At 33.0% G+C, this 11,804-nt stretch overlaps 3 protein-coding genes across 4 annotated transcripts in view; 2 read left to right on the top strand and 1 right to left on the bottom strand.

Moving 5' to 3' along the window:
* LOC107624929 (methylcrotonoyl-CoA carboxylase subunit alpha, mitochondrial) overlaps positions 1-1,146 on the top strand; it is a 17,554-nt gene extending 16,408 nt beyond the window's left edge. For both annotated transcript variants that reach the window (XM_016327415.2, XM_021115502.1), the window contains one exon: positions 884-1,146. In XM_016327415.2, coding sequence (XP_016182901.1) covers positions 884-892 — 9 coding nt within the window. In that variant the 3' untranslated portion in view covers positions 893-1,146. The remainder of the gene's footprint in view (positions 1-883) is intronic.
* LOC107624931 lies at positions 1,997-4,841 on the bottom strand. The gene is made up of 3 exons (XM_016327417.2): positions 4,631-4,841; positions 4,009-4,139; positions 1,997-2,615 (listed from the first exon to the last, which is right to left on the bottom strand). The coding sequence occupies exons 2-3, from the start codon at positions 4,121-4,123 to the stop codon at positions 2,230-2,232; spliced, it is 501 nt and encodes a 166-aa protein (XP_016182903.1). The 5' UTR covers positions 4,124-4,139; positions 4,631-4,841; the 3' UTR covers positions 1,997-2,229.
* On the top strand, positions 4,898-8,010 carry LOC107624930 (EKC/KEOPS complex subunit bud32). Its single transcript, XM_016327416.1, has 7 exons — positions 4,898-4,993; positions 5,764-5,844; positions 5,968-6,081; positions 6,274-6,552; positions 6,670-6,783; positions 7,557-7,629; positions 7,730-8,010. Exons 2-7 carry the CDS (start codon positions 5,779-5,781, stop codon positions 7,765-7,767), a joined length of 684 nt encoding a protein of 227 aa, XP_016182902.1. The 5' UTR covers positions 4,898-4,993; positions 5,764-5,778; the 3' UTR covers positions 7,768-8,010.

Here is an 11,804-nt window from a genome sequence, read left to right as displayed (position 1 = left end):
TATGGATAATTTATTATGTGAAATTTTAAATTTTATTAAGTTAGAAATTATTGAATTTATATATTTAAAATTATTTTTAGGTTATTTAATATTTAATTAAACCGGTTGAACTCCGGTCGAACCAGTGACCTCACCGGTTTATTGATCGGTCTGGTTCTCGCAACCTTGAGTTTAATATCCAAACCAAAAACCGCTAAAAAACCGGACAGTTCTCCCGATTCACCGGTTAACCGCCGGTTCGACCGGTTTTTTGCCAGGCGGTTTCTAACCTTATCCGGACCGGCTAGGTGACCGGTTTTCGGTTTTTCCGGTTGAACCGGCCGGTCCGGTTCAGTTTTCAGAACCATGGTTATAACACTTCAAGTTCTGCTTTCTGAATAAGTGAAAAATGAGAAAAGGGGAAGTTGGTATTTTGATATCAGTAAGAAATGCAGATAAAAATACATTACATATACCAACTTCGCCTTATTTTCGCAGTGTTCTCAAGTTTGAGTTCTAGAGATGAAAAACCCTGTGCTAGGAGGCTCAGACAGTTCCTTCCCCAGATTAGTTTGATTATTTGGTCATAGACTAATACATTACATGTTCCTTCTCTCACTCTCATTTTCGACCTCCTCGAACAAGTTGATATGATCATGTTGCTTCAATGAAATCTATTTTCTGAACTATCATTCTCTTAATCTGTTACTAATAATGTAAGAATCTTTAAGTTGACATTAAGCAACTCACCTTGAAACATCAATTGTTTACTTAAAAAGAGGAGTCATGTTCATGTCACTTAATTTGCTGTGTTACTTCTATTTTTCCCTGCCTCCCAAGTCACCAGTAATTTTGGATTTTCGATTGAATACATAAACATCTTGATAATTTTATGTTTATGCAGGATCAATAAAACCACACAGTTGGTAATGCCTTTTCGCTAAGATTTCAATAAGGGGGCCTTGATGGATGGCTGAAAGTGTAAATTAGTTGTTGGATCTCACTACATTGATGAACAACCAACATCTTGAAGCTTGAAGTTGATTACTTGTTACACAATCTTTGTAACTTGTATCCTAGAGTTACAAGGGATGATGTATACTTTACAATAATGCAAGTAATTCTTCAAATCATTAATAACAAAGCTAGAAATCGCTTCAGTTAAAATATCCTTCCATCATATAGGTCTCGAGTCACAACCCCTCCAAGGACGGAGGAGTTGGGAAACAAGGAAATTAGGATGCAAATAGTCAGACGGAAAATGCAAATTAGGATGCATAATATATAGATAGTTTGAAGATTCCAAAATCCAACCACTCTTCACGTTGAATATGAAATAACTGTGGAATGTTTGTTTCCAAATTTAGATTTACCCTAGAATAAAATTCATTCAATATTACCCAAGTCTTAGACTCAAAACTCAATAAGGTAGCGTTTGGTGGAGAAACAGAGACGAAAAGACTGAGACTGAGAGACAGAGACTAAGAAACAGATATTGAAATAAATCTCAGTATTCTGTTTGGTGCAAAATGGGAGACAGAAATTAAAACAAGAATAAAATTCTAATTTAATTTGTACAAAGGATAAAATTGAAATTAATAAATTGAAATGAATGTATTTTAGATATAAAATGTTATTAAAGTTTCAATCTCTATCTCTAAAAATTTTAGTCCCATGTGTTCTCTCTTTTTGGAGGTACTAAAATACTGAAATTTGTCTCTGAACCAACAAACATGATACTGAATTTCAGTCTTTCAGTCTCAGTACCTCAAAATGCTACCTTAAAAACATCTTTGATAAGAGGAAGAGGAGAGAGGCGCATTAGGATTTCTAAATCTAGGTGAAAAGGACTAAAAGTGGTTTTTTCTTTTTTCCTTTTTTTTTTTTAATTTAGGAGTGAAATACAAATCCAAAATCACTAAGTAACGATGAAAAACTATGCCATTTGAGTTATAAATTTTGGGTGGGGCAGATAATAGGGCATATTGGCCCCATCCCCAAACAAAAAACAATCAGGTCGACCCAAATCCGCTCCATTTAACATGGGGCGGATAGAATTGCCTTCCCAAAATACAATCTTGACACCACGGATATTTCTTAGAAGTTAAAACCATAAAAACTTCCCTCTAATTCATATGTTTGATGTTTCACACTTTCAAGATACTAAAAACAAATCTTTTTCATTACAACAAAAACCACAGATGATAGTGAACTTTTTCTACATGATGAAGTGGATTCTACCCTAGCAAACTAAGAATCAAAACCCGAATATATACCACTTTCCCTCAACAACCTCTTCTCTTCTTCAACATAACTTTTCCCTCTACTTGCCTGACCAAGTTCCCTTTTCCTCTTTTCCTTCTGAGAGAATGAAAGATTCTTCTTATCGTTCCGAGTCTGAACAGTCGCCAGCTGCTCTCCAATCGATATAGCCTCTCTTGTTTTCTGTCGCTGTTCGTACGATTCTTCAGTTTCCTTGTTGTCACGCTTATCTCTTCCAGTGGACCAAGACCAATCCTGCTTTGTGTCGCCTTCTTTCGGCGGGGGTACCCTCAATACCGACGGTCCACCTTTATATCCATGCCGCCTCAGAGCTTCAAAATCAATTGCAGCACTTTTCTGCTTCCCAGATTTTCCTGCAGACATGTACAGAAAAATCATATTGCAATCGACATAGTGAGCAAATTTCAATATGTCAACTTTTTAAAAGCACCAAGTATGAAGCAATAATAATAATATTGGTTACGGAAACTAGGAACTTCATGAACCAACAACACTCACCAATCGTGCTAAAGATCCCAATGTTTCTCATTTAAGTTCAATTGAAAATATCTAGGGCAAATTATACGAGCCTCTCCCCAGGTTTCGTGAAATCCAACTTCTTTCTAAAATCACACATTATTGATTATCCTATCCATAGATTTGAGTAGTAATACACTTGATACTTTCGTATTTTTTATAATATGGTACTAAGACCCTATAAACAAGACAGTAACCTCAGAAAGGTCAATGTCACCTAGACAAATAGATGAGAATCACGATGAATTTCGCCGAGCCTGAGTGAAGGTCGTCATAATTTGCCCAAATATCGATTATTCTAGAAGCTAAAGAAACCATAACTGGAATCACATTTGTCATAGTTGATTGTATACTCACATTTGTCAATCCTTTTTATGCCGGTATAGATCTCAATCAATTCTTCTAAGTTATGCTATCATTAGGTAATGTAACATTTCATGACATGGATCACGACATTAGGTAACGTAACATCCTCTGGAAGACCATAATTATATAGTCATCAGTAATTGCTTGGTATGCAATTATCCTCAACATTATCACTAGATTATTAATCACTATCCACATTAACAAGAAACAACCTATCTGACAATGCAGCATCATCAAATTGTGCAACCTCTCTTCCATAAATTGTCTCTCAACCATCTCTCAACTTTAGGGTATGTTTGGTTAGAACATACCTTAAGAAATTCTACTCTATCAGTTGCCAACAACGATATGATCATCAAGGAATGTTCCATTTTTTGTTTTTGTGCTCGGAAACATTCAAAACAAAACCTGAAAGAACCATATCAAGGTTTCACAACTAGAATGGAAGTTGATACACATGTTAGTTGAAGCAAATATAGAGAATAAAACCATGAGATACATTGTGAATAATATATATGTTGGGATATCTATAACCGTCACACAGCTCGAAACATAGCTTTTGTACATAATCATAACAACCATCTATGTGCATTGCCACATTCATCTTTCAACAAAACTAGGATACTCTTCAGAATCTACTCCCTCCATTTCATATTGATAAGTCGGTTTTAATTTTTCTAGTATGCAATATGTACAATCTGCACCTATCATTCATTCAAATCGACCTTTTAGTTTGAAATGAAGGGAGTCACAGTGTGACACATAGATTCAGCCTAGATACAATCTGCACCTATCATTCAATCAAGAACTTTTCATAAGATCAGAACTTCATCATACATGTCACCAATTCATTCAATCAAATACCTTTTGATTTCTTCCCACTGGCTTCATTATCGTTGTCAGAGTCGGAATGCGAAGCCGGCGACTCGTCACCCGAGGAGTCATCATCATCATCACTCCATGGCATTGTCCTCTTCATGGTAGGTAGAAAATCACTGAAAACAAATAAAGGGTGCTATCAAAATGAAGAAATATGAATAAAATCTCCAAAAGTTTGATACAAACAGGTAAATCAACCAACAAGAACACATTGACAAAATGTTCAATCACAACTAAAAGCAAGCAATTAGCAAGTAATACAGCTAACTAATTATATGCTCACAACAAATTATATACATCAGGATGAAAGAAAATTAAAAAGTATAACTAAGAAATAAATAATGTCACAAAATTAACAGCAACTGAGCATGGCATGCCACATAAGCAAAGAATCCCATGAAATTTAACAGAACCCACAAACCCAAAAGCCCTGAAAATTTTGCAGCAATAACAAAAGAAGAAACTTTGGTGTGATATTTTTTAAAATAATAAAAAAAAAATATTTTTTGAATCAAAATCAGCATACATAGCATGGGTTTTAGGGACAAAAATAAGAGACGAAAAAAAGGAAGAGACAAAGTGCGAGAAGAACAGAACAAGAGAGTACCGTGAAAGGGGAAAGAAAAAAAAAAGCTTCTATGGTTCTCTAAATTTCTCTGGCAAGTGGATCAGCTACTCTTATCATTTTGATATTTTGAAGATTTCAGCTCCAGTCATCAAAGGTTTCTATGCTTTCTAGGGATTTCCAAACCTTTTTTTTTCTTTGTTGCTCATCTATGATTTTTCTTATATATTTTTACAAAAATCATTTATTAGTAGGACTTTTTTATTTTTTATTTTTTATTTTTTATTTTTTTGGGTATGTTTTAGCCAAGTGAGCGTCCCTGCTGCTCTTCTCCCGCCACTCCTTGACGCCGCCGTCACCGTTGGTCATCGCTCTCCTTCCACCGCAACCGTTACATCCTTCTCTGTGAGTTTCATCTGCTATTTTCCTTTTAACTCTTTCAGCGCTTCACTCTCTTGTTCCCAAAGCATACACACAATGATGTTGCCTTGCTTCTTTCCGTCATCAAAACCCTCGTTTTTGTGAAAACTAAAAAACTTTACCGATTTCAACGTGAAACGCTACCATCAAATTTTGCCCCCTTCGGACTTTTGTCAACCTTAATCCCTAAATGTGAAATGCTATCAAATAGAATATGAAATTTTGTATGGAATTGTTTGTGGTCCAGTAGAGACTAGAGATGTTGATGCAGTTTGTCAAATAATTTGATAGGATCAATTTGGAAGCTGTGGTATTCAATTTGTAATCATGGATTGTCATGCTATTAATATTGTATAAATTTTTTACGTAATATGATTTTGTATCAATTATACAGTCCGCACAATGATGGAAAAAAAAAACTGATTTATACAAAGGTTATTTATTTCATTTTGATTATCTCATGCTGTTTAAAAAATAATTGTGTGTGTAACTATTAAAATATAATATTTTATTTCATTTAAATAGTCATTCCAAATCATTTAATTGAATCAATTCCGTTAGTATACTGAGTTGTTTCTAACATCAGAATTTAATTTTCTCACATATTTAACTTTCCAAACACTGTCAGTTAGTTCTTCAAATTGCTTGTTTTTGTCATTGTCTCTTAACTATTTTCACTTGAATATCATCGTATTCAAATCAATATCGTAACTTTACCATTTCTATACCCGATTTTCCATTTTGTCAAATTGAAGGAATTTTCTACCATAATGGAGGAGACTGAAGCTTGTGCAAACCACAGCCCGCTCGTGCTGTTAAAGCAAGGTGCTGAAGCTGTAAGTGCTAATATTCGTCAATGTCATATTGTCAACTTCCTTTATATGAATTTTCAAAAATCCATCCATGTCTGATATAGTTGACTTGCTTTTTGTTCTGTTGATTTTAATCATTCTTTGTAGAGGGTTTTTGAGTCCAATTTTGTGGGGAGGAGGTCTGTCATCAAGGAACGCTTCTCAAAGAAGTATAGGCATCCAACTTTGGATACTAAGCTTACCCTTAGGCGCTTAAATGCTGTGAGTATCACGATAATTTCATTATTTTCTGTTTATGTTTATTATGATGCCCCGGAATTCAGTGACTTGGTTTAATTCATGTAACTGATGCCATATGGTGAGAAAAGGTTTAGTTGTATTACTATTTTCTGTGCTTTTTGGATTATTTTGACATGCTATCCTTTTACCAATCAAATCAATTTGTTTGAACAGGAGGCTAGGTGCATGACCAAAGCGAGAAAGCTTGGGGTTTGTACTCCTGCACTCTATGCCGTGGATACTGTGTTGAACACTTTAACTTTTGAGTATGTTGAGGGCCCTTCCCTCAAAGAAGTACTTCTTGAATTTGGGTTGAAAGGTGTTGTTGAAGAGCGGCTTGATGATATTGCTTCCCAAGTTGGTGATGCAATTGGTAAATTGCATGATGGTGGCCTTATTCATGGTGACTTAACAACATCAAATATGTTGCTGAAGAGTGGTACCAATCAATTGGTGAGTTGTTTTAACTGTCATCTCATTAGGACTATTGTTATTTATAGACTCAAGTTATGTAATTATGGAAAATATCATAAAACTGATAAAACATAACTCAACTGTGTTTTTATGCAGGTCCTAATTGACTTTGGATTGAGCTTCACTTCAACTCTACCAGAAGATAAAGCTGTTGATTTGTATGTTCTGGAAAGAGCTCTTCTTTCAATGCATTCGTCATGTGGGAATGTGGTAATTCATTATGCCCTTTTTCAATAATCTTAACTTGTATGCGCATATGCTGCAGATTAGAAGTGCTATTGTTTGTGTTTGATGTGCTTCAAACAAAATGGTGCTGTTAGAAATATTTCCAGTTGTGAATTGTGATTGCAGGCTTATTATATAGCTTTATGAGAACTATAAAAGTGCGCACACAACAATGTCTATTAGAATTTCTAATGAGTCATCACTAGTTTCAATCTTGGGGTTTTTATTTATTTATTTATTTTTAAATTCTTAAATTGTATTTGGCTTCTAAAGAGTCTGTGACATATATTGATAATATATATTACTAGTTGGGTTGTAGCTCCGAATGTGAGATATGAACTGAAACCAAGAAAAAATAATAATGCCTCAGCAGCTAGGTCAATGCATTAGTCCAAGTACTGCTTAATCTCCTTCTAGAATGACTGCCTCTCATCGATTACTTGCACAAGAGTGTGTAACCCTGACTTGGCAATTAAAACTAAAGCCTAATTTATGATTAGCATGATAATTAACCGAGTTCAAACATGCGGAGATGGTGAGACATTCCCAAGATGCTCATGCTAGCTGAGTCAAGATTTCCAATGAGGGACTATAGATTGTTATTCTGTTCTAATATATAGCTTATTTTATGCTGATCTAATATTCTTTGTGCTTGGTTTCTTTTATTGAAAAAAAAAAAAGCTTTCTGCTTCATCAAACAGAGGAAACAAACAATATTGATTTCTCACTTAGTACAATCCCATAATCTTCCTCGACAGATGGATCGGATACTTGCTGCATACCGCAAGTCATCAAAGCAGTGGTCATCCACATTGAATAAACTTGCTCAAGGTATCAACTTCCCTCTTGTTTGAAATTTAGATTTTTCCCCCCTTTCCTCTTTCTTTTCAAGAAATGTTACTTATATTCACACTTAACAATTTTATTGTAGTGCGACAAAGAGGGCGAAAGAAGACCATGGTTGGATGATTCTTTTCCAATAATAGTTTCCTTGCTGCAGTAAAAGAAATATGTTTTAGCAATGTAATGAATGTTACTAATGTAATTTTCTTCTGAACATAATGTATTAGACTAGAAGTGTAAGTTATTAGGTGAAGGCTCAGGAATGGTATCATTATTATATTATCTCTGTAATATTTTCCATCTTCACTATGAACATATCCACGGTATTTGGAATAGAAATTCAAAGTCACATTGCACTTTTAGTTGCCATCCGTTTGAATGGCTAAACATACCCAACTAACAAGTCAAAACCATTTTAAGAATGGTACTGACTGATTTAAAGAAACTTGGGAGCATCGTTTTGATTATGTGGCGAACTAGCTATAGTTCTACACCATATGAAGTATTTTGTGTGCACTTTATGCATATTCTCCTTTCCACACTGTTTTGGTGTTACACATCTAGATGTGAAAAATGATTTGGCTCACCTCTTTGTTGAAGATCTTACAATTTATCATCTTTTGCAACTTAGCCCTTGTTCTCTAAAATTATCATTTTATCTTTATACTTATTAAAATTTAGATTATTAATCTCAACCTCCATTTGACTAAAATTACCCTCTACGGACTTATTTGAGTTTTAGATAACTTCTAATAAGCCAACTTTTGTATTTTACATCAAAGACCTCAAACGCTTCTAAAATTATAATTTTGTCCTAATAGTATAACACTCATATACTAGTTTTATGTTATTTACAATTTGACCCCTAATTCTAAAATAATCCTTAAATCATCCATGTTTCATCAAATTCATCAAGAATTTACACATAACTTTAAATGATCATTCAAGCATCATCAGTCACACCATTTCACTTCCAATTTATCAATACATCCATAAATCAACAATTAGATAAACTAGGTAAAACGATTCTTCTTAATCCTTAGCTTAATTCCAAGTCTTTTAATCAATTCTTGATTATTGAAAACCACCAGTAAAACCTTTGACGCTTGAAAGCTTTGCCACTTAAATGAGAAGTTATTGTGTATAAATCAAAGGTGGTGGAAGAAATAGCGAGATTAATTAATAAACCATCTACATTTTTGTTGTCTTATGTGTCTTTCTTCACTTCCATTCCTCAATGAGCCTTCCGTCCTTGTTTTAGGAAGATGGGTTTCCTTCATAAATCAACTTGGAACATTTTACTCTTAGACTTTATACATAAATATGGTTAGACACTTCAATTTCAGATGATTATGACAATATGATGGTACTTTTCATATGCAAGACTTTATATTATAGCTGTTGTTATCATACATTTGTTTGGTCCACTGTTATTCAATGTATTTCTTTGAGGCTTTTGGATATCACATGCAAATAGGTGAGTTTACCATACTCAGATAATTAAATCTACCCCTAATTTTTTGTCCCTCAAGGTTTCATTCTTATATCCACATGCCTCCATGTGAATTCTAATTTTAGAGAAGGATAGTGGTCCTTCAAGAAAAGCACATATTACTGTCCCTGAAAGGCATTAGTTTTTGTTTGATCACCAATGCTTTTGCATGATAATAGTTATACCCCTCTTGCTTTGGCAAAATATGATCACATATTATCCATTTATAAGATTATGAATTTCCCCAAGTCCAATCAGGCTTAATTTAGTTTGATTTGACCTATTCAGTTATAGCGAAATTCATTATTTCGATTGTTTGGTGTGACAGCTAGCGATGTGTTTGGTTTTCATTTTCATATTTTTTAGTATTTTATGAAGGAAAATAGTAAAATCAGACAATGAAAATGAAAGACGAATTTTATTTTTCACTATTTTTTTTCTTTACAATATCCTAAAAACAAAATGAAAAACACAAACCAAACACATTATTGATGTTCATTAATGTATCATTCCATTCAAATTATAGATAAATATATCGTGTAAGAAGTACAGACACATTATTAACTTGCTTTGTTTATGTTAAAGACACAGGTAGTATTTATTTTGAGGTACTGAGACGGAGACTGGAAGGCTGAGATTTAGTATTATGTTTGTTGGCCAGAGACTGGTACTAAAATTTCAGTTTCTATTCCCAAAATTTCAGTATTTTAGTACCTCCAAAAAGTGGGGACACAGCAGACTGAAATTTTTAGGGATAGAGACGGAAACTTTAATAACATTTTATACCTAAAATACTCTCATTTCAATTAATTAATTCTAATTTTATCCTTTGTGAAAATTAAATTAGAGTTTCATTCTTATTTCAGTCTCTATCTTCCACTTTATACCAAATACTAAGACTTATTTCAATTTCTGAGTTCCAAACGCTACCTAAAACTAAACGATACTCGATTGACACACGTCTTTTTTACATCTCAATTTTTTCAAGTTCATAAGTTTCCATATTCATATCTCATATCTATGTTGGTACCACTAAACCTATTGATGCATATTGCAGGGAATTGAGCTGATGCATCAATACATTAATGCTCCTAAATTTTGTTTAGTCATTACTATTTCCTATAACTTAAACTTTGGTGGTTATATGTCACAACTAAGATTGTCCTACTGCAATTAAGTGTGGTCCGTGCATGAAAGAGATATGAACATTCAGATTATCCATTATGTAATCTATATTAATGACCAAATCTGCCTCATTATTTTGATTGAGACAAGAACTGTTACATTGTGGAAAATTCAAAAAATTCCATTTGATTTTAGAGTCTTTGAGTTTTTGGGGTAAGGGTGTCCCACTAAAAAAGAAAATTGATCATGTGTTCAAATTAAATGTGTGCATAAGAATCAAGAATGTCTCTAAATTGTGGGGTAGCATGCTATTGACTGCTGCTGGGTCCAAAATCAGTGACACATGAGGATTGAAAGAAAATTAAAGGGCATTTTTGAAGCTGATTTTAGTTTTATTTTTTATTTTTTATTTCAATTGACAAGGAATTAATTAAAATATTAATAGCTCAAAATCTAATAGAAGATATGGTTTCACCATTTAATCTATTGACCTTTCCATGGAAATTATGCTAAGAATTGAATTATATTGCTACTTACAAAATTGCCATGTGTTCTATGTTAGTATGTATGATCATATATATGTACATAGTGATCTCAAGTTCTTACTAAAAAAACAATCATAGTTTATTGATAATAGGGTTTATATTATGGTGACAGAAAAATAAAAAGATTAAACATTCAAATTAATTTCTACAGAATTTTAAATCAAATACTTTATTTTTTAATAAATTTTCATTTTCTAGAAATTTTTGGAAATTACCCTTTTTAGACAGTTTCTTTTCCGTTTTAAAGGGACACTAATTTATTCTTATAATGATACTAAAAATTTGACTAAAATCGACGAAAAAACTAACCTATCATAAAAATTTATTAAAAACAAAAGTCTCTGATCTAAAATTTATTAGAATCTATTTGCATGTTTACCAAAATAATGGAAATAACTAATAGCATGTTTGGTTTTTCTTTTGGAAAGCTTTATGTCATGCTTTTGGAGATCTTAAATGAAATTCAAAACATTCTATAAGAAGAAGGAAGCAATGCTTAGTCAAGAAGCATAGTATGTTCCTAAGGAAAGATTTATGGTTTCTTTTTATGTATTGGGTGCATGGAAACAATGAAGCCAAGAATAAAAACAATGCTTCCCTTTACAATAATAATCCATAATATTGGTGAAATAATTTTTACCTAGAAGGTGACTTGCCAAATCAGGAAAAGTGAAATGCTACCCATATATCAATCTTTTTTCTAAGGAAAGCATTTTTTATGTACCATTTTTATACAATGTACCAAGTAACTTACCTCAGATAGATGCAATAAATTTTCTCATCAAACAATCCAAATTGTTGAGAATTATATACCATTTTGATATGGTAAAACTGTAAAAGAATCATGTGATGTAAACATTTTCCAAACTTTAACTTTAAGAAAAGATTGCTTGCGTGGAGTGTGATATGGATAGTGGCAGCAATTGATTCACAAATAAAATACCCATATAGGCCTCATGATTAAGTCAAAAAAAAATTTTTAATCTTATTTTAAAAAATAA

This window comes from Arachis ipaensis, chromosome B02 (assembly GCF_000816755.2).
Source record: "Arachis ipaensis cultivar K30076 chromosome B02, Araip1.1, whole genome shotgun sequence".
NCBI lineage: Eukaryota > Viridiplantae > Streptophyta > Magnoliopsida > Fabales > Fabaceae > Arachis > Arachis ipaensis.
Note: the sequence above shows the minus strand (reverse complement) of the source record. Positions and strands in the feature narration are given on the sequence as shown.

Coding starts and splice junctions, on each gene's coding strand:
- LOC107624930 (XM_016327416.1), top strand. CDS start 5,779: ATGGAGGAGACTGAAGCTTGTGCAAACCACAGCCCGCTCGTGCTGTTA. Junction 6,553..6,669: donor AGAGTGGTACCAATCAATTG/GTGAGTTGTTTT, acceptor GTTTTTATGCAG/GTCCTAATTGACTTTGGATT. Junction 7,630..7,729: donor ATTGAATAAACTTGCTCAAG/GTATCAACTTCC, acceptor ATTTTATTGTAG/TGCGACAAAGAGGGCGAAAG.
- LOC107624931 (XM_016327417.2), bottom strand. CDS start 4,123: ATGAAGAGGACAATGCCATGGAGTGATGATGATGATGACTCCTCGGGT. Junction 2,616..4,008: donor CAGTGGGAAGAAATCAAAAG/GTATTTGATTGA, acceptor ACATGTCTGCAG/GAAAATCTGGGAAGCAGAAA.